At 40.9% G+C, this 23,565-nt stretch overlaps 1 protein-coding gene across 8 annotated transcripts in view; it reads right to left on the reverse strand.

The window, feature by feature from the left end:
- osbpl8 (oxysterol binding protein-like 8) overlaps window positions 1–23,565 on the reverse strand; it is a 262,935-nt gene that overhangs the window by 21,727 nt on the left and 217,643 nt on the right. For all 8 annotated transcript variants that reach the window (XM_078567629.1, XM_078567627.1, XM_078567634.1 and 5 more), the window contains 8 exons: window positions 22,198–22,366; window positions 17,299–17,545; window positions 11,449–11,633; window positions 9,876–9,957; window positions 8,757–8,855; window positions 8,287–8,383; window positions 4,946–5,044; window positions 731–828 (listed from right to left, as the gene is read on the reverse strand). In XM_078567629.1, coding sequence (XP_078423755.1) covers window positions 731–828; window positions 4,946–5,044; window positions 8,287–8,383; window positions 8,757–8,855; window positions 9,876–9,957; window positions 11,449–11,633; window positions 17,299–17,545; window positions 22,198–22,366 — 1,076 coding nt within the window. The remainder of the gene's footprint in view (window positions 1–730; window positions 829–4,945; window positions 5,045–8,286; window positions 8,384–8,756; window positions 8,856–9,875; window positions 9,958–11,448; window positions 11,634–17,298; window positions 17,546–22,197; window positions 22,367–23,565) is intronic.

A 23,565-nucleotide genomic window follows, 5' to 3' on the forward strand; every position in this document is an offset into this window, starting at 1 on the left:
GCCCGCCGCTGAGCCGGTGGAGCCCGCCCACCCATTAAGGGCAAAATTCTGCCCCTTATTTGAGGTTTTCTAACGGCAGAATTCGAAATCCAATTTTAAAATTCATTTCATTTTTCACTTGTCTTTTTAAAAAAAATCTTTTTGAATGAGGTCTAATCGAAAAAAATGTTTTGGGCAGGAAATGAACATTCATTTATCTGGCAACCATTCCAAACCTGCCATTTGTTACATTGCTGTGATTCCTGAATTAAGAATCCTGTATTTTCTTCATTAATTTCATCTAGGTGCTTTAGAAAACAATGATTTAGGATCTCAAAAATTGTGCAAAAAGAGCTCTTGGAAAACCCAACTTCCAATTACCCTTCATTTTTAGAGAGAAGCGTCCACCATCCCTCAAATAGCCCAACCAAAGTGCTGAATTCAAATTTGGAGGAGCATGTGTGCAAACCCAGACCCAGTATGGGACAGCAATGCACTGCATGAGTAACTCAGCCAACTAGAACCGGAATTCCAAAGTTTACTTACAATAATGTTAACTTATTCATTTTTTGCTATGACATGAGATGGCTTCCTACCCAATGAATGGAAGAATTGAACACACATTTCAGCTCCTATTTCATTTCCAAACAGGACACTAGTTTACTGATTAATGTTAGCACCAAAGGCAACAGAATTGAAAGGCAAAACCCAAAATTCTGCTGAAATTAAGAAAAAGGAATTATTAACTAACCTTCAATTTGAATTCAATTATTGCACTGTACCCTGTTTTCTCACATGTGATATTAACATAGCCTCCAAGTTCAAGGGTCATTGGACCGTAAACGATTCCTGTAAAGTAAGAAATTGTGAAAAATGCTAGTGCTAAATCCAAGATGCGCAAAAATACTCATGTCTATCACACACCAAACTTCACACTTTATTAAAAATACCAAATAAATCAACTACTGAACTGGAGCCAGAAATTTACAAGAGATTTCTTGTGCTGAATTAATCTGAACAATTAACAAGCAGCTGTAACTGGTTCCTAGATGCAAGCGGTGAACCAGGTCACAGGTTGGCGGTGAACCAGGTCACATTTATGCTCTGGGCTACCAGGCAGCAACACCAGTAGCGTGTAAAAAAACTCAACTTTAGAATGTGATTATGGTGCAACAGAATGTTAAATTTTGCTGGATTTTAAACAAAGATTTCTTAATCAGATACACAGAAAAAGAAACTAGAAAAACATTAATGTTCAGTGTTCAGTTCAGTGAAAAGATGGCCATGTTAAATTTCCTAGAAATTAGGACAAAAGCAGCTGCAAATGCTAATGGAGCCTTGCTAATGGATGACAAACACAAAATGGGTAGCTCTGCATTTTCCATTATTAGGATTCTTTGCACAGCATATTTCAAATTAAGCTCAACTGTCACATACAATAGAGAAATGTACATAATCAATTAGGCTGTTCCCCCCACCTGCTAGAAGGCAGCATGACTTGAGGGAAGTCTTCAGCCCTTTTGACTGACAAAGCATGTAAAGATCAGTACATCACTAAAACAATACTGACGAAGTCAATGAAAGATCAATTGGCATAAAATCTATCTTCACTGGGTGTTAAAATAGCAAAGCTGTAAATGGCGAGAAACAGAAAGATTAAAAACTCCAAGCCACACTGGATTAGGAGGAGAATGATAGGCTGGGATGGAGCTTCTTATATGGAGGACTTGTAACTTCAGGCAAACTTAGTGGTTATGCTGCTAAGTCAAAAGAATAATGCTCAGTGAAAGCATGTGGATTGTTCCAGTTTACTGCCTTGCAATTGGCTCAAGAAGGAACCTATATTGGTCCAAGGTAAGGCCACTGCACAAGAGAGAGTTCTGACTTCACCTGCTGAATCCATTCTGGCGGGAATCACCACAGCAAGTTACACTCCAATTTACTAACTGCTGTTTATAAAAGGTTTTTTTACACAAAGGTTTCTTCCTTAAGGAGATAGATGAACAGCAGCTTGCACTGGCAAAAATCCCCTGTCTTTATTTGAAGAGGAGACAAGTTCACATTCTTATCCACAGAAGCACGTATCAAACTTTATTCTTCCCCAGTAACAAAACACAAGCGAGGTAGACACATCAAGAACGATCTGGATTAATAAAGCAGGAGGTAAGGAGTGTGAATGCACCAAATGGTCTTCTGTGTTATATTACTTTGAGTCTTTTTTTTTATTCACGGGATGTGGGCTTCGCTGGCCAGGCCAGCATTTATTGCCCACCCTAGTTGCCCTTGAGGTGGTGGTGGTGAGCTACCTTCTTGAACTGTTAGAGTCCATGTGATGTAGGTGCACCCACAGTGCTGTTAGGAAGGGAGTTCCAGGATTTCTATCCTGCTCCAGCTCTTCTCAGAAGCAGTTAATTGCCATATTGTCAAGTGCTTTTACTGTGGTCTGTTTCATATATTCTGCAATAAGAGGGAAAAACAGTTTCTTCTCTTTGTAACCTCACTTGAGGTTGTTTTTAGGTCTTTTCTAGAATTATGTTCGCAGGTAAAGTCACATTGCTTTGTGCACACATGTTATCAGCGATTTTAAAGAGCCAAGTCTTAATTCCCCTTAACCTTCCTTTCTCTAGACACTATAGGTCCTTTCACAGGTTCACAGCAGATAATCGGTAAGAATACACCACATGCTCAGACATGCTTCGGGGTAATTTGTAAATGGGAAACAGTCATGCCAATGTTAACAGGCAATTTCTTCGTGGGAATATGATTGGCATAGGAAGACAAGAACATTAGGAATAGCAGCAGGACATTTAGTCCCTAGAGCCTGTTCTATTAATGAGATCATGGCTGATCTATGACTCAAACTTGATATCAAGAGTCTGTGGTCTGCGTTGACTATACAGTCCCTAACTGGTAGCATTCGTGCTACACAAGTGCCAGGCAATGACCATCTCCACCAAGAGAGAGTCTAACCAGTGCCCCTTGACATTCAATGGCATTACCATCACTGAATCCCCCACTAACAACATCCTGGGGGTTATCATTAACCAGAAGCTGAATTGGACTAGCCATATAAATATTGTGGCTACAAGAGCAGGTCAGAGGCTAGGGATCCTGTGGTAAGTAACTCACCTCCTGACTCCCCAAAGCCTGTCCACCATCTACAAGGCACGTCAGGAGTGTGATGGAATACTCTCCACTTGCCTGGATGAGTGCAGCTCCAACAACACTCAAGAGGCCGAACACCATCCAGGACAAAGCAGCCTGCTTGATTGGTACCCATCCGCCACCTTAAACATTCAGTTGAACACCAGTGTACAGAGGCAGTATTGTGTACCATCTACAGGATGCACTGCAGCATGTAACTAAGGCTCCTTAGACAGCTCCTTACAAACCAGTGGCCTTTACCATTTAGAAGAACAAAAACAGCAGACGTGGCCTACATTCCTGGCATTGCACCGGCACTGAAATTTATACACGAAGTTACTCAATGGCGTGGTAGGCAGAATGTCCTTTTGGACTGGCGGCAGGATCCATTAGTGGAAAATACCACTTGCGTCGCTACTATGTAGTAGCAATGTGAAACAGCTTTCTTAACCTGTTGTTCAAGTTTTGGAGGTACTTTGCCTTTCCAAAGTAATTTGAGGTAGACGGGCACATAGGTCATATATCCTTACAATTGGCTGATCGAATCAAACAACATGAACCTCTGGCTGTTCATAACAGGCAGAGTACAGACCCTGTTCAACCAGGCCATGTTTACAAATCCCAAAACAAAACATTTACTGTTAAATGTGATTTTGTGATTGGGGAGCACTTGCTGAACAATCCCGAGTGCGCTAATAGCTACACTAACAACCAACTGAAGACAATCAGTTGAGCTCGTAACATGGCTCATTTACGCTCGCCAGAAGTGACACATTTTCGTACTCAGGGATCCTGCCAATAAGAATAATATGTTCCAGCTTTGTGCCTTTTTTGAATTAATGGAAGCATGGGGAGCCTACATTTCCCCATTGCTTTCTGCATGGCAACGCCTTGGCCAGTCAGAGTTAACTTTCCAACCAATCAGCACCCCTTTACTCATATAATATAAATTGTTGTGACAGTTTGAAATTGATAATCTTGCATTTGTCCTGATAAGTGTAAGATAAAAAGTTTTGGTAACATGTCTCTCTTTTCAGCAACACTGTATAGCTCTTGCACATCTCTCTGACTTCCCTGCAGATTTGCTCCTCTGTCTTTCTCTCTCATTATTTGGAGGCCTATAGAATACCTCGAGTAGCATGATCATTCCCTTTTTGCTTCTCATCTCTAACTAAATAGATTTGGTCCTTGTCTATTCAAGGATATTCCCTCTTTCCAACACCACAACGTATTCTCTGATCAGTGCTGCCACTCCATCTTCATCTTTTCCTTCTCTATCTTTTCTGGACACTTTATATCCTTGAATATTAAGCACCCTGTCCTCACCATTTTTCAGCCATGTTTCCATTATTGCCACTGCATCATATTCCCATATGGCTATTTGTGCTTGTAGCTTACAACCTTATCCACCACACTTTGTGCGTTTATGTACATGCACTGTAAACCTGTCTTTGTATTCCTCAAAGTCCTCCTTCGTCCACTCCTATCTAATATAGAACTTCTCACTTCTCTAGTACACCTGTACACCCTCACTTTATACACCTTATTCCTCTTTTCTACTTCTATGTCCTGGTGGCCACCCTCCTGCCAATTTAGTTTGAACCCTCCCCAACCCTACCAGTGAGCCTCCCCATGTGGATATTGCACCTCAACAGGACCATGACCAATTTGTCCCCTATGAATAGGTACCTACTGCTTCAGAATTGGTCCCACTGCCTTAAGAATCTCACATCCCATGAACAAATTAAAATTAAATTTTCATCCATGCTTATATTGATCTAGGAAGAAATGTAACTTTAAACAAAGAAACCAGAGAGACTACCTTTGCAATGAGCATAGGGCATGCTCATTATATAATCTTCCCCTCTGTTGAGGAAAGAGAGTCTAGCTTCACCATCCAATATGGCAGATAATGAATTGCCTGAAACATAAGAACAAAGAATGTATATTATTTCTACACACGGAGATCTTTGTATTTAATTTCATTCAACTCCTGCAAGTTGTGTTTTCTATTGTTTTATTCGCCCATGTCAATTTTCTCTCTAACTCCCCTTGTGCTTTGATTCCATGCTGAGACATGGTTTTACAGATGCTATTTACTCCTCATACTGCAAATAAGCGTCCGTTATATGAGAGTGCTGGTAAATTATTAGACCACTTGGGGCATCACAGCTGAGTTTGATCCTGTCCTCACCCAATGTCCACTTCCAGTAAGGGTGATCAGATACTGATCTGGAGATGGGAACCTTAGCTCATTATTTCCTCTGTAACCCTGGGTCACAAAGGCTATCTATCATGCCTTTACTGCCACCAAGAGATCAGCGAACTTAGCCCAGTGTGGGAATCAACAGCTTGCATTTATGTAGTTAATTAATATAAAAGGTCACCTCAGGATGCTTTACAAATAGGTAAAGACAGGGCTAAGCTAAGAAGAGAGGGTAGGAGCAGTGACCAAAAGCAATACAGCAGCAGTTGTCTGTACAGTTCGCCTCCTGTCTTCAAGGAGAGTAACTTGCATCTGCTCAATTGCCATCGCTCAGAACTGTCAGGAATTGTGGCAAACACATCATAGCACATTGAACACAAATGCAGTGCGACTGACAATAGCTGCCACCAACGGAGCTGCAGAGAACCATGAGAAATGTTCTTAATTGCTTCCTTGCATAGTATTGAGATTGGGTTGGTTTTTAAATTTAAAAAAAATACAAAATACCCTTTTCAGGCTGCAGTACAGACAGACCACTCCAATTCTCATGCCCCCACCAAGGTTGTTTTATATCTAATTGTTAAAAGCCTAGCAGTAGATTCCACTGACCAAACTACTGATTTTTTCTCTTGATGTAGCAAAGAGCCTCGCGTCTGCCTTCAGCCTTCAGACAGCCCAGAAGAGACAGGGGGGAAATTTCTCCCCTGTTGGGGGGGGGGGGGGGGGAGAGTGCAGGAGCGGGCGGGCATGCCTCCAATTGGCGTCCCTGATCGGGGGCGCACCGCCATTTTACGTGGGTGGGCCAATTAAGGCCCACTCAGCGTGACGTCCACCAGGAAGTGCCATGCGCTCCCTGTGTGGGCGGGCGGGAAGATTCCCTCAGCCGGGAGTGTGCTCTTCCGCGCATGCGCACGAAAGAGCGCACTCATCTCCCTGAGGCTAAGTGCTGCCTCAGGTAGATCAATTCCAAATTTAAAAATGGTAAGCAAATTATATCAACATTTCCCTGACATGTCCCCTCATGTGACACTGTCACGAGTTGGGACATGTCCATCACTTTTACTGAAACCTTTATTAAATATTTAAAAACCCTCACGAAACCTCATCCCGCCTGTGGATGAGGTTTTATGCTTTTTCTTAAGTCCGCCAGGGCTCCTGGCCTGCCTGCCAATCCCAAGGTTGGACGGGCAGGTCCATTAATGAGGTTAATTACTTTTTAAATGACCTCAATAGGCCGTTGACAGATCGGCGGGCGCATAGCTGACTTGGCTGCGCCCCCGCCGACCTGAAAATGGAAATGATGCGGGGTGACGTCGGGAGTTCCATCCAATGTCATCCCGCATCATTTTACGTGTCAACAAGCAGGCCTCGCCCCCCTGACCGGAAGATCCTCCCCAGGGATGCAATGCGCACTATCCAACATATTTAGCCATACAGAAGTAGTGTGCTTTCCAGGTTAATATATTTAAGCATGTGTTACCTTTTTAATTAAAATTAAAAATTTCATTGCATATGGGATTATTTAACAAATAGATTAAATTATCTATATTTCAATATGATTTTTGGAAATATTACTGGGTTATTCATTCCAATAACATGAGTTTACATACAAGTCTATCATGTCTCCCAGAAATCTGAAACATGCAATCAAACACAAACTGCAATCACAATGTTTAACAAGGCGGCTATTTTGCAATAGCAAAGTCCTGCAACAGCATTGAGATGAATGGCCAGTTGAGTTTTTTTGTACAACAGTAAAATACTGGAGACAGTGGAAATCTAAAATAAAGACAGACAATGCAAGAAATAATCAACAGGTCTGTCTGGTAGCACCTGTGGAGAGAGAAACAGAGTTAACATTTCAGCTCGATGATCTATCACAATTGGAAAAAGATGTGATAGGTTTTGAGCAAGGAGAGGGTGGGAAAAGAACAAAAGGGAAGTTATGTGATAGGATGGAAGACATGAGAGATTAAATGATTTGGTTCTTTTTCCCACCTTCACCTTGCCCAAAACCTATTACACTTCTAACCTTTCCCAGTTCCGATCAAAGGTCATTGACTTGAAACATTAACTCTGTTTCTCACCCCACAGATGCTGCCAGGCCTGCTGAATATTTCCACAGCATTTTCTGTCTTTTCAGTATTTTCTGTTTTTATTGCTCGATGAAGGAATGTGGACATGGATACCACCTGATGATCTTGCTTTTCTTGCAATAGTGCAAAATAATCTTGTAACATTCAACTGAACAGGGGGATGGACCTTGGTTGAACACTTAATCCAAAGGCAACACACAATATGCCTCTTTAAGGGCTGCATTAGATCATCAAGCTAGATAATCTGTTAATGTCTTGCTGTAGGGTTTAAAAACACACAACCTTTTGATTTAGAGAAAAAGGGTATTACCAACTGAGCCAAGCTGACACTGACACTATGAAATAAACTGAAACCTAGCCAAACCAGTAAACACTTTTCAGTAAATATTAAAATATGAAAGGTCTTTGAATACTGTATTTATTTTCTGTGCACTTCTATAGAGCTATTGGTTGTGTGATCTTATTATGTTACTTGTCCATAAAATCTGGATATCCTCACTTATCACCCACTCTACCCCATTCCCAGCCACACCATTTTGTGTCCATGCTGCCCAGTACCTCTGGGGACACAGATTCAAAGTGGTTCAAGGCAGCTAGGTGAACAGTATTTAGTGGTGTGCTTCAATTATGTCAAAAATGACTTTGTCTTTGGTTGGTTATCTCTCATGCTCAGAGGCCAATTTGAAAATGGCAGCTAATCCTTGAAGGAAAACCTAATTATCAGCCAAAGCCAGGGTTGAAATTCAGGTTCTTCTAAATACTATCGCTCTGGTATTGACATGATTTGGTTCATTCCGTGTTTTCCTATTTGAAATAAATTCCTTTAATAGTTTCTGCACAAGTAAAATAAAATAAACTCACCATAAAATTTTGATTTGGCCAAAATGCTACCAGTGACACAAAATCCATCTTTTCTATTACTGACATAGAATGCAGAGACAGGAGGATGATGAGAGACCTATTAAGGTGAGACAATTCAGTAAGTAGCAAAAATATTCGAGCACAAATCAACATTTGAATTTGTTAAAATATATCCAGAAGTGCACGATTGACAATTCTTACAAACAATTGGGAAATATGTGACTTTTTAAAAAGTTAAAATGTAACCCCTCTGTTACAGAATTATACTTTGTACAACAGGCAACAGTGATGAGTGCAGGACACCTAAACAATGTATTGCAAAGATTGTAAAAACTGCTATCACCATTCTCAAAGAGAAACAACAAACTGATTACAAATCATTTTTGAAAGAACAACCATTAAAAACTATAAATTCAATAGTGATCCAGGGATAGTAGCCAGTTCCTGATGATTGAACGTCTTTCTTATACCTGTTCTGCAATGTAAAATGTCCGACTGTTTGCTTTTGGGTGAATCCACATACACCGGAATGTTTCACCAATAATTGGATTGTATGGTTTCTTCAAGCCCTTTGCGTGAAAACAAAAAAATTATTTTGTTGTAAAACATCAATTCTAGCCAAAAGAAAACCAAAACCACTAATAAAGCCAAGAAGTTAAACAGATAATTTAAAAGTAATTGTTTTTTGCTTGCTATTAAGGATAAAAAAGCAAGCCTGTTTCTATATAACACTATATCATGTCTCACAAAAAACCCCAGAGTGATCACATACAATGGATTATTTTGAAGTGCAATGATTGCTATTATGTAGACAAACGACATAATACTTATGGTTAGACATTTATTATACACTGTACCACACATATGTATTTAGAGACCTTTCTGACTAACTTTTTAGATTCTACAAATACTGTGCAAAGAGATTGCATGAGATGTAGGAAATATATTCTTGATGACAGTGTTGCCTAAAACTGGAAATCTCCATAGCTGACAATAATAAAACTTACACATAGCTGGCATTTTACTTCTACAAATAGATGGTGCCGTTGCTCAATTTGTAGCAATCCTGCCTTGAATCAGTACACTTAGAGTTCAACCCCACTCTGGCCTTGAGTACACAACATAAGCTGATATGTCAGGGCAGTTCTGACAGAATGCTGTATTATTAAAGGTGTGTATTTTGGACCAAATTAACTAAAATCTCCTCTGGTGGAGGTGAAATATTCCATGGCCCTATTCAAAGGCAGTTTTCCCACTGTCCAGACCAGCATGCCTCTACCAACTATTACTGCCACCAAAAATAGCTGAATGAATGACTGAGATTGTGGGGTCATGAAGTTTGTAAACAGACTGCCACGTTTGCCAATATAACAGTGATAGCACGTCAAAAGTTGTCCTTTGGTATAAATAGTTGTAGTATACCATGAAGGTATGAATGGCACTAATGGCACTGTCTTTCTCTTTGTGTTATTTCAAAAGCATTTTCTTTATGCATATATTTCTATAACTTGAATAACATAGGAGACAGATTTAATTTGGAAGAGCTTCTCTTTAAAGGTGTTGAAGGTATTTAGCTTATGAAAACAAACCTTTGGTTTTTTGTAGAAGCCAGACAAATACCATTTCGTAACTTTCTTCAAACGACTGTATGGGTTTTCCTCTGCTGCAGCTCTGTCAGAATTAAATGCTTATATTTAATGCAAGTCAAATCTGGTTAAGGACAGTTTAAACAAAAAAAAGGAACTAAATATATGTTTTTTTGTTGCTGATACTATTCTTAAGGTCTCTCATTTTCTCATCACCTAAGCCCAGATTATTGGGAGAAAACTGTTAGGGCTGATGAGTAAAGCTCTTCTCCATCAGCTATTATCCATCAGAAACGGATTTTTCAGTTTTAGTGCAGGCATCTCTCTAAACGAAAAGCTCAGTAGTTGAGATGTACAGGTACGTCCCAGGCTTGACTCCTAGAATGATCACTTAGCTAACCTCAAGCTGTATGGACATTACAATTCTCCTCAGCATTCAATGATCAGGAGGGATGACGGAGCTGCAGGGGGATTAAAAATCCTAGGCAGGTTTCCAGGCTGGAAACCACAAGGTCGTCAACTTAAAAGATGTATTTTCTAAGAATATTAGAAACAGGAAACAGTACGCCATTCGGCCTCTCAAGCCTCCTCCAACACTCAGTAAGATTATTCCCAATTTTCTCCCTCAACTTCACTTTTCTATCCTATCTCCATAATCCCTTAATTCCCTTAATGTCCCAAACATAAAACACATTTTTCCACTCTTAGGGCTGCATCTTACCTATGTCGGGCGGGCTGGGCGGGAGCGGACAGGGGCAGGCGCTGAGCCAATCGCCGCCTGCAATCAGCTGCACACCGCCATTTTGCGTGGGCGGGCCAATTAAGGCCTGTCCAGTGTGACGCACGGCCGGTAGCGCTCAGCGCTACCTGTGCAGGCAGTGGGAGGAGGTGGATTCGGGGCCTGCACCCTTTCGCTCATGCACGCAAAAGAGTGCAGCAATCTCCCTGAGGCACAGAGCTGCCTCATGGAGATTAAGTTGATAGTAAAACTTTGTAATAAAGGAGGAAGAAAATTACTTAAACATGTCCCATCATGTGACAGTGTCACATAAGCTGGGACATGTTTGTGAATTGTGCAAAATTTAATTAATTATTTTATAAAACCTTCAGGGAACCTCACCCTGCCCGTGGATGATGTTTCCTGAAAAACACGAAGGCCGCTTGGGTCTTCGTCTGCCCGCCAGCCTTAAGGTTGGACGGGCAGCGTTGCTAACAAGTTTAATTGGTTTTTTAACGTCCTTAATAGGTTGTTGACAGTTTGCCGGGCGTGCAGCTGCCTCCGGCGCATGCCTGCCGAACGAAATATCTAAATGACGCGCAATGACGTTGGAATGCATGGCCCGCTCCCGCACGCCGACGGCAATATTCTGGCCTTAGTGTCACTTCCGTGAGGAAAGATGGTAAATATCACAAGCACATTTGAGGCGGCAGGAGTGGAAATAACAGGAGAGTCAGCTAAGGAACTGCGTTATGGAAATATCCTGGTTCAGGGGTGGGGGAAATGGGGAAGAATGGCGGAAGCAGTTGGAGGTGTGGGGAGAACAAACAAAAACATAAGTAAGCATACTATACTCACTGTGATAGAAAGTCTGCATGATAGTAGTAGTCTGATAACTTATCTAGGAATGACCTTGGCTCCAGGATAAATGTAGGCAACACAACTTTAGAGAGGTCCATTCCTGGGCGAACTTGTTTCAGCAGAGTCCATATCAGACCTTTGTTCTCCTCAGATACGACCTCTGTCTGGGAATCTTCACCTATCTAGATTTGGCGGGGTGGGGAGGTGGGTGCAAGAGAAAGAGAGTTTTTTGTTCAGAAGGGCTTCCGAATTAATGATAAAGGAATTACATAGTGTGACTTAGTAGCGTGCAGTAAACGTCTCTGCAACATTCTGCAGTTTGTTGTTGCAGAAAATTAAATTGAATTCTCTAAAGCTGTAAAATAAGCATATTGATTTGTGAAATATTGCATTATATTTATTTTTGTTAACTTTAAATGTTTCCCCTCCAAAGGCAACAGAACATTAAATGCATTGTATTCACTCAGCAGTGCATCACCTCTTATGATCAAACTCCTTCTTTAAAAGCTATATTTTCAAACTCCGGGAAGTTTAACTTGGAAACACAGGAAATCAAAAATGTATCTCTCACTGCTGTACCAAAATATCAAACAGGAAGAATATATGCTGGTCAGGGTAACCCCATGAACCCATTGAAGTTCATGGCTGTGATGTAGGACATTAAAACCTCTGCAAATAGGAATCAGAGAAACATCTGGACAGAACATTAATGGCTTTGCACTTATTGTGCATTAGCATATTAAAACCACTTTTTTTTTAATGGCAACAATCTACATGTTGTTATGATCCCAGCTGATGTTAGTATGGACAAGTCAAATCCCAGAATGGAGCCTGGCTTGATAGACCAGGATTTTTTTTTCAACCGTGGCAGGTACTGACTGAAACAGGAGTCTCCTGTTGACTTTTTAACAAAAAGATAAACATTTATTAAACAAGAAACATTAACTATATTACATTAAACAAAAAGGTCAGAAAGATTTCAACACAGACACAAAGGAAAAATTATTCCCCTTTTATCCCAGCAATGCCCTTACAGACCCAACACTCCAATGAAGAGGTACCACTATTCCCGCACCAAGGCTAGAGTTGGTTCAGTTGCAGAGAGGTTTCTTTTCCAGTAGACTTCTGAATATTCACTAAAGGCCCTTCCACAATTGGTATCTCTCTTGAGATATCCAGAAAACTCACTCCAAATTCACTATTACTTGAACTTTAAAGCAATACATATTAGCTCCTTAACATAAAATCAAAATACTGGCTGATGGCCTCTACCCTATCACTGGCCCCCTATCAAGCTCCACCTGTCCCACCCGCCTCTACCAGCTTATATTTCACCTAATTTCTCTATTTCCTTAGTTCTGATGAAGAGTCATACGAACTCGAAACATCGACTGTATTCCTCTCCGCAGATGCTGTCAGACCTTTTCCAGTTATTTTTGTTTTTGTTTTAGTTCTTTCACAGTCTGGCATCATTTCCAGCTAGAGACAGCCTTAGACCTTATCTGTTTTCACTCTGTGTTGTACACATGTCAAATGAACTAAAGTCTGCCTTTCTATCTCTACCTGTCTCTGTGGGTCTCTCTCTGATCCCCTGTTGCTAGGCAAGAGCACAATTTTTTTCCTACTTCAGGCAGTGAGTTCCAGATTCCCACCACCCTCTGTGTTCTTCCTCATATCCCCTCTAAATCTCTGCCCCTTACCTTAAATCCATGCCGCTTGGTTATTGATCCCTCCACCAAGGGGAAAAGTTCCTTCCTGTCTACCCTATCTATGCCCCTCATAATTTTATACACCTCAATCATGTCTCCCCTCAATCTCCTCTGCTCCAGGGAAAATAACCCGAGTCTATCCAATCTCTCCTCATAACTAAAACTCTCCAGCAAAAGGCAACATCCTGGTAAATCTCCTCTGCACTCGCTCTAGTGCAATCACATCCTTCCTATAATGCAGGTTCCAGAACTGCACGCAATACTCATGCTGTGGCCTAACCAGCGTTTTATACAGTTCCAGCATAACCTCTCTGCTCTTATATGCAATGCCTCGGCTAATAAAGGCAAGTATCCCATATGCCTTCTTAACCACCTTATCTACCCATCCCACTACCTTAAGGGACCGGTGGACATGATCCTCGGTCCTACCATTCATCGTGTATTCCCGTGCCATGTTTGTCCTGCCCAAGTGCATCACCTCACACTTTTCCGGATTAAATTCCATTTGCTACTGATCAGCCCATCTGACCAGCCTGTCTATATCCTCCTGTAATCTAAGGCTATCCTCCTCACTATTTACCACCCCACCAATTTTTGTGTCATCCGCGAACTTACTGATCAACCCTCCTACATTCAAGTCTAAATCCTTTATATAAATCACAAATAGCAAGGGACCCAACACCGATCCCTGTGGAACCCCACTGGACACAGGCATCCAGTCACAAAAACACCCCTCGACCATCACCCTCTGCTTCCTGCCACTCAGCCAATTCTGGATCCAATTTGCCAAATTGCCTTGGATCCCATGGGCTCTTACCTTCGTTATCAGTCTCCCATGTGGGACCTTATCAAAAGTCTTGCTGAAGTCCAACTAGACTGCGTCAAATGCATTGCCCTCATCTACACACTTGGTCACCTCTTCGAAAAATTCAATCAAATTGGTCAGACATGATCTCCCCTTAACAAAACCATGCTGACTGTCCTTGATTAATCCCTGCCTCTCCAGGTGTAGATTAATTCTGTCCCTCAGAATTGCTTCCAATAGTTTCCCCACCACTGAGGTTAAGACTGACTGGCCTGTAGTTCCCTGGTTTATCCCTTCCTCCCTTCTTGAATAACGGTACCACATTAGCTGTTCTCCAGTCCTCTGGCACCTCTCCTGTGGCCAGAGAGCTATTGAAAATTATTGCCAGCACCCCTGCTATCTCCTCCCTTGCCTCACTCAACAGCCTGGGATACATTTCATCCGGGCCTGGAGATTTATCTACTTTTAAGCCTGCCAGACCATTTAGAACCTCCTCTCTTTCTATGCTAATTTCTTTAATTATATCACAGTCCTTCTGCCTGATTTCCATACCCACGTCATCCCCTCACTCGTGAACACCGACACAAAGTATTCATTTAGAACCCTACCAACATCTTCCAGCTCCTCACACAAATTATCACTATAGTCATTAATGGGCCCTACTCTTTCCCTAGTTATCCTCTTACTCTTAATGTATTTGTAAAATAACTTTAGATTTTCCTTTATTTTACCTGCCAATGTTTTTTCATGCCCCCTTTTTGCTCTCCTAAATTCCTTTTTAAGCTCCCCCCTACACATTCTATGTTCCTCTAGGGCTTCCGCTGTTTTGAGCCCTTGGTATCTGCCATAAACCTCCCTTTTTCTCTTTATCCAATCCTGTATATCCCTCGACATCCAGGGTTCCCTGGATTTGTTGGTCCCACCCTTTGTCTTTGCTGGAATATGTTGGCCCTGTACTCTCCCTATTTCCTTCTTGAATGAGTCCCACTGCTCTCACACAAATTTACCTAAAAGTAGCTGCTCCCAATCCACTCTGGCCAAATCATATCTGATCTTATTAAAATCGGCCTTCCCCCAATTTAGAACTCTGATTTCTGGCCCATCCTTGACCTTTTCCATAACAACCTTGAATCTCACAGATTTGCAGATCACTATCTGCAAAATGCTCCCCCACTGATACCTCTACCACTTGCCCGGTTTCATTCCCTAAAATTCAGCCCAGGACCACCTCTTGTAGGACCTTCCACGTACTGGCTTAAAAAGCTCTCCTGGATGCATTTTAAGAATTCCGCTCCCTCTAAACCTATCACACTATGACTAGCCCAGTTAATGTTGGGGGAATTGAATTCCTCCACTATTACTACCCTATTATATTTACACTTCTCTGAAGTTTGCCTACATATCTGTTCTCTCAATTCTCAAATGGCCAATGTTCCAAGGAGGACAAAGAAAACATCTCAAAGCTGCTTTGAAGCTCTCCTTGAAGCGCGGTGGCACTGAATGACTAGGAGGAGCCTGCTACTGATCATTCAGAAGGGCAACAACTTGGCCATCAAGGTGCTGTCATGAAACAATCATATTTTTCATAATAATATTGTGGGATATTGTAAGGTAGGCTTATGTTTGTGAGTGTGGATGGTTCTGCGTGTGTGGCTGATTTAATTGAATTCGAGTTGGATAGACTGCAAGGTTGAAATGATCAAAAGAGTTGGGTGTAGAAAGGGTATTTGAAATGCTAATGAGTGAGCTAGGGTAAAGTCAGCAGATAGGGTGTGAATGAAATTTGCATGCAAAGGTAAGTGGGGAGTTACTCAGTTTTCGAAGAGGCAGGATAGCATGTTTACAACTAACAAGATGAATAGGGCAAGGTTATTACATTTAATTTTCCCAAAAGGAAAAGGCCATATTGACAACATTTTTATAGTATGAGAAAAGTAAATTCCAAAGACATATGAGAACAATGGGATTTATAGATTAAAGAGGAAGAAGTGCATTTAAAGAAGGATGGAAGGTTGTATCAGGGTGGCCGTTAAGATCTAAAAGATACATTGTGTGAAACAGACTTGTGGAAACTGCCTCCAGCCACTGTGCAGATGTCTGCTATACCAGTAACCAAAGTTGTGTTAAAAGCCTTTGGAATTCCACTGTCGAGTGGGTGCCTGTGGTAACCTTGCTGGATTGCTTATCTAAATTTAAAATCTAGTTTGAACTGTTGCCTTAAAAGTAGTTGGGAGTCAGGTTAATTAGGAATTTTGGGATTTATTATAATATTAAGTAACGGTGTAACTGTAATCTTGTCTGTGTGTTTTATTCCTTTCTTTTGTTAATACATGTTTTAATTTAATTTTAAAAATCTCTAAGGGTGTTAGCGGACTCATTACTTCTGAATTCAATACACAAACGTTCTTGTAATAAATACAAATTGCAAAACCATTGTGATAGCCTGGCCAAGTTTCCCTTGTGGATTTGGTCAGCCTGGCAAATGCCACCTGCCACATCATAACACTGCCAAACATGTGTTCAAAACTTAACATTGAGCCACATAAGGAGATATTAGGGCAGATTGGCTTACAAAAGCTTGGTCAAAAAACTAAGTTTTAAGGGGAATCTTAACAGAGACAGAGAAGAGAGTCAGAAGGGAATCTGAGAGCTTAGAGCCCAGAAGCTGAAAGCACAGCTGCTATTGGTGGACAGCAATACAATGGTGTTGCATCAGTATGAATAGTGCCAAATCCAGGGAGGTGTAGCAGTTTCAACTGAAGCTTCAGCCTCCTATCCCACATCTCACCAATGCCTGGGGTGAGAGTGAGTGGGACACCAAAGGCGTAAGGCTGTTTTTTATTAAATAAGAAAATGTTGCCTGTTAGTAATAACATGTAAGATCACTCATTTTAATAGGATTAAGAGCCATCACTCTGTAGGAGGAAGATGTGCTGGTTGAATTAAACAACTTGTGGCTGAAAGGTTAATACATACACTTTACGCTCAGCCATATATCAATTGTTAGGTTAATCGATGACTCCCTTCTAGGCTTCAGCTTATGTTACTTTGCATGAATGTGGTCCATGAATGTCCACAACCTTTTAGCATCTAATTGTGCTATACTGAATACTGAGCTACTTGTGCTGACACTGAGTGCACACAACATAGGCAGCATTCCATTCTCCAGCACCTCAACATGCACGACTTTGATCAGCGCAAACAGGCAGCAACTAAAAATCGGAACCACAAAGCAGTAAACTGTTCATTGAAATGAACATCATCCTTCATTTTATTTTCATGAAATTATGAAATAAAAATATATTATATCATATCCAATACAGCTTCTCTTACCTCTCCCAATTCTTCATGGGCTTCTTCTACGTAACACGTTTCCTTTACTATGTCTATAGGCTGTAGATCACTGTACAGGTCATCATGTTTTTCTGATATGTCAGAGTCACTTTCCTCACTTTTTCCACTTTTCTCCAGTGCATCATTATCCGATTCCTCATGGTCAGGCTCATTTTCCCTATCTGATTTATCGGAGTAAAGGTCATGGTCTCTAAAGTGCTGTTGTTCTATCTCACTTTCATTTAACCTGAAAATATAATTTCATTAATTGCAGGGTTTCCTTATTTTAACTAGAGAAACAAAGATTAATTCTTTCTAGGCTGCCCTTACTTGAAAAGCTGTAATATACTCAGTGTGGTGGAAAAGGTTCAATTGAAGCAGTCAAAAGGGAATTAAGCAGTTATCTAAAAAGGATAACGGGGAGAAGGTGGGAGAATGGCACTCGGTGAACTGCTCAGAGAGCCAGTGCAGATAAGATGACGGGTTGAATGGCCTCCTTCTGCACTGTAATATTTCTGAGATTCTGTGATACATTGGCTTCTGTATCACTGACAGATTGGAGATATCATTTACAGAATGAATTTAACAACATTACTGGTGTGGATAACAACTTGCGAAAAGTATTTCCATTTTCTAGTAGGTGGGACTTCAGTAGCCAGTGAGACTGGGCCACTGCTCAATCCATCCTCAAAAAAGAAAAGGTACTCATTTATTGTAAAAATTAGTTTCAATTTTTAGCTCTATTATCTGTCTAGAATATTCATCACCAATCTTCCAGTTCTCTTTAAATCTCTGTCAGCCATGCACTGCCTTCTGAGGATTTCATTTTTGAGTTACAAATGATATATTTTTGAGTTCAGCATTAGAACTTGGACAAGTATGGTCCCAGTGACTTGTCATTCAATTTTCTATCAATTACTCTCACATCTACAAAATTGTACTTGATTTTATGGCACAGCATCTAAAAGCACTAATGTACCATGTCTCAAAATGACTCACACTTAAGTAGCTCTTAAAATATGACAGGGTGAGGTTACAATCTTAAAAATAATGGTCCATGCCTTCAGATCCAACTAAGAAGACTTTACCTACTTATAAGTATGCAGGTTAACCATTTGGAAATCAATGTACCATTTGAACAAGCTGTAAGGAGCACATAAATGCCCTAGCATCACACATAAAAAGATAGCTGGAGTACACGATTAATTATAAGACTGAAATACCAGTGCAATCTGGTATCTGCTCTCTGGGAAGTCTTGCACCAGTCTGGAGTCTGGGTCCTGTACATAATCATTATGGCCTGGATTTTGTGGTCTGTGGTGAAGCAATGCTGCAACCACTGATGTTGAAGAAATCCACCCACAATGAGCTAGCGATCTCTGTAGCACAGATTTCCCCTTTCCCGAGTGCAGTTTTAATCGGGTAGCAAGTAAAGGGGATTGCCAGGCATGGAGCAACAGTGTTGTCAGCAATCAGGGAAAACAGCCAATCACACTGAACTATTCTTACAAACCAGGAAATTAGAAGTAATTTATCCTACACTTTTTCAATTTTCAGATCGTGAAATGAATAATGATTGGATTAAGATAGAAGCTAAAGTAAAGATAAATAAACTTTAAGAATATTTTAAAAATGTAGAATGTCTTTAACATAATGAAGAAATTTGATATACCACAATAGACAATTAGTTTTTCGAAGCCAGTGAGGGTGTTCATCAGTAATTATGAATTTAGTAGGCCATAAGAAACCAATTAAATCTCATTCAAAAGGATGTAACTTATTCAAGGAGTTTATAGTGAAATTAACAGCATAAGAATAGAAGTTCTCGTCAATTCAAGATTTTCCACTGATTGCAGTCTGGGGTAGATGGGGAAGGATTTCAACAGTTGAACCTCTGGAGGAGTGTAGAATCGCTGACAACAAAGGAATACAAAGACAGGCTTACAATGCACAAAGTGCGGTGAATAAGGTTGATGAGCTACAAGCACAAATAGCAGTGTGGGAATATATCACTGCAATTTGTGGGTGATTTGCTCGTGCAATTGGGGAGGTTTCAAACTGGCTTAGCAGGGCTGTGGGAATCAGGAAGTAATACTAGAGAGGGGTACCAAGGTGCACAGAGAATTGAGAGAGACAGATAGCACTAGAATTAGGTTAGTAAGTTATTAGGTGGGGTCAGAGTAAGAGGGAAAGTAATAAAGTCTACATTAGGGTGACTGTGCATGTATGTGAAAACATGTGGGATGTGACAAATAAGATCGGTGAGCTACAGGCGCAGGTTGCCATGTGGAGATACAATGTTGTGGCTATAATGGAGACCTGGTTCAAAGAAGGGCAGGACTGGGTATTAAATATTCCTGGATACAAGGCATTCATGAAAAATAGGAAAGGAAGGAGAAGGCCGGGGGGGAATGGGGGGTGGTTGGTGGTATTGATTAAGGAGGACATTGACATTGCAGTGCTAGAGAGAGATGTGCCAGAGGGGTCAAGGACAGAATCTATTTGGTTGGAGCGAAGAAACAAAAAGATTGCTCGGTGTAGTCTATAGGTCACCAACTAAAGGAAACATGTTGAGGAACAAATTTGCAGGGAAATTACAGAGGCATGCAAGAATTATAGAACAGTTATACTGGGGGTGGGGGGGGCTTTAATTATCTAAATATAGACTGGGGTAGTAGTAGCATAAAGAGCAGAGGGGACAAGAGTTCCTAGAGTGTGTTCAGGACAATTTTCTACAGCAGTATGTTTCTATTCCACCGAAAAACGAGGCACTGCTAGACCTGGTTCTTAGGAATGAGGTGGGCCAAGTGGAGTAAGTGTCAATAGGGGAACATTTAGGGGACAGTGATCATTGTATCATAAGATTTAAGTTGGCTATGGAAAAGGACAAGAAACAATCCAGAGTACAAATAATTAACTAGGGGAAAGCCAACTTCAGTGGAGTGAGAATGAATCTGGCCCTGATCAATTGGAAGCAAAAATTGGCAGGCAAAATTATAACTGAACAATGGGCTGCCTTTAAAGGAGAGATAGTTCAGGTATGGCGAAGGTATAAACCCATCCAGAGCTCCATGGATAACAAAAAAGATAGAGAGAGTAAAATGAAGCCAAAAATATGTCAAGTGGACAATACAATTAAGAACCAGGCTCAATATAGAAGGTTCGGGGAGAATTGAAAAAGCAAATAAAAGAAACAAAAAGAGAGTGAGAAGAGACTGGCAGTTAACATAAAAGAGAGTCCAAAATTGGCACCTAAATAGTAAAAGGGTGGGAAAAGGAGTGGGGCTGCTTAAGGACTGAAAAAGGGATTTATGCAAGGAGGCAGAATACATCTCTGAGGTATTGAACCAATACTTTGCATCTGTCTCTACCAAGGAAGATGATGCTGCACAGGTCATGATATAGGCTTGGTGGGCTGAATGGTCTCCTTCTATGCCACAAATGACCCTGTGGCTTGGATGATTTCAAAGGGAAGTTCAAAGGGAAGGCACCTGAACAAAATAAACTTGCAGGGCTTTGGGTATAAAATGAGGGAATGGGCGTGGTTGGATTGATCTACAGAGAACTGGCAGGGACTCCTCCTGTGCCGTCATGACTCCACGATTATGGCAACTTCTGGAGCTCCTCATTATTGTGTGCATGTGAGTGCTCCCAAAGTTGTTGTCCACATCACTGGAGTAATCCTGGCAAGTGCTGACAGATTCCTCATCATTACCACCACAAAATCAAGGCTATTATTTCTACAGTGTTCTATATTTAAATCATTGACACAATGAACCAATCTTCAATGTGAAGTCACACATGCAGGCATAAGGCAGCCATTCTGCTCCAGTAAAACCCAAGGGATAACAACAAAGTGACTGGGCAGTTAAATTATTTATTTTTTTGTGGCACTGGCTGACGCAGGAATGCGAGCCGAAATTGATTACTTTTCAATGAGTGCCAGGAAGCCTTGAACATCCATCCACATCCAAACTGTCTCAATTAAACATCTCTGGAGGAGGATGACAGCATTCCCTCGAAACTGCACTTTCAGTGTCAGAAGACAACCAATTTTGCAACCCTTTCGACAGTGCACTACAAACTCAAATATAACCAAAGAACAATGACTGAAATTTGATATACCCTTTCAGAGAGAAAAACAACTACTCCTAGACATGGTTTCTTTGACCAAAGGGTTGGTTAAAAAGAAAGACTTTCACTTTTATGCACCACACCTTTCATGACCTCAGGATGTCCAAAATGCTTTGTAGCCAATGAAATGAGATAATTCTTGTAATAGGGGAGATGTGGCAGCCAATTTGAACGCAGCAAGCTCCCACAAATTGTAATGTGACGCTAGCCAGATAATCTGCTTTACTAACGACTGAGCGATAAATATTGGCCAGGGAACTAGGGAGAACTCCATTGCTCTTCTTAAGAGATCATTTACATCCACTTGAGAGAGCAAGTTGTTTCATGCTTCTATATACACACCCACAATATTAGCCCCAAAATTATTGCTTCATTGGTTTTATTTTATCACTGGTGAGCTATAACCTTTATAATCCTGGAAATCACAGAATGTCTGCTTCAAAGAAAAATCTATAGTGCATGCACTTTTAGCTGTAGCCTCAGCATTAATTCAGGTGGACAGCAGCACTTGGTTGCTTTCCAAATTTCTAGATTTCTAAATGTATAGCTCTTCACAATTCCCAATAAAAACATACTTGAACATTATAATGTAACCGAGAAACTTAGATTTCCAATTGTCAAAGTTAAGTATGATTAAAACAAATACATTGATTTATTAAAAATAGTCTTTAGGTCAAATTCAACCCATTCTGTATAATTAGCATTGCCAACACAATGTGTGAACTCTGTAGCTGTTCAATATCAAGTGTCAAAAGAACCACTTACTGGTAGTGTTCTGGATTTTGGAGAGCATTTGCTCGCAGTAATCCAAAAAGTGCAACATGACAGTTCTCCGAGGCGTTTAGATCAAATTCTTTGCCTTCTCTAATCATTGTTCGCTTAAGGAGGCTTGAACATTTCAGAGCAAGCTCCAAAGCATCCATCCAACACCTTCCTGTAAGAGTTTGAAGGGTGTGTGAGAACTCAGAAAGCCAGGTGGTGAAGAACAGAACAGTGAAGCGTATGTCAGCACACACTTCTAAGTTTTTACTTACGGAGAAGCACACGACATAATGTGCACCCTATGCCAAAACCCTCCTTCAGTCTGCTTCTACGAGCACAGGTGAGTTTGCAATTAATGCCTTTATATGAATACAATTAACACCCAATTGATATATACAATGAACAGGGTGCCCATTATTGACATCTAAGACAGTTGTGTTACACCAGATGTGTAAAACCAGGCAGGTGGGAAACAAAATATAACAAATAATTTATTTGCAAACAAACAGACTCAAATGTAACTCTTCCTTGGCTCAATAACTGCCATAAAAGAATCACATGGCAATAAAACGAGTGGTAATATTTTAAAATTAAATACTTTCAATTAAAAATGGCTTGATTATTTTTCTCCCACAGCAGTGGTTCTCAAACTTTTTCATCTGTGAACCACTTAAGCAGGACCACCTACCGGTCCGACCTCACACGGTTGCACTTACTACCGTGAAAAAACTCATCAGAATTAACCGTGGTAGACTCCTCGGTATGTCTGTGCTATAAGTGACTTCATTGTCTTCTGTGGGTCCTCTCATGACTGAAGAGTCCGATGTGGGATTGGCATGGACGTCCACAGAATTGGCAGTTCATGTTGTTGTTGGAGATGCCTGGGGGAGCTTCTGCAGAAGCGCGGGTGCTTTGATGTCGCAAGTTTGGCGCAGATGGTCCTCGAAGCATGGGCCAGTGTTTGCAATATTTTCCCAAGGTCTGCAATGCAGGAGTTGATGTGGTTTGTCCTGAGACAATTCCTCATAGAAGATCTGCTTGGGGATTCTGTAATCACCCATGTGGGAGACATGGGCTGCCCATCTAAGTTGAATTTTCTGGAAGGTGATCTTCATGCTGTTGAGCACAGCACATTGAAGGACTTTGTTATTTGTGATTTGATCCTGCCATTGAATTCTCATGATGGACCTAAAGTGCCTTTGGTGGAAGCATTCCAGAGTTTTATCGTGCCAACAGCAGAGCCAGGATTCTGCACCATACAGCAGGTGGTAAGGACAATGATCTGGTAAAGTTTTGTATTAGTCTTCAGCTTAATGTCATGCATTTCCAGGCATAATTGTGGAGTCGACTGTAGGCAGAACTTACTTTTGG

This window comes from Cetorhinus maximus, chromosome 22 (assembly GCF_964194155.1).
Source record: "Cetorhinus maximus chromosome 22, sCetMax3.hap1.1, whole genome shotgun sequence".
Taxonomy (NCBI): Eukaryota; Metazoa; Chordata; class Chondrichthyes; order Lamniformes; family Cetorhinidae; genus Cetorhinus; species Cetorhinus maximus.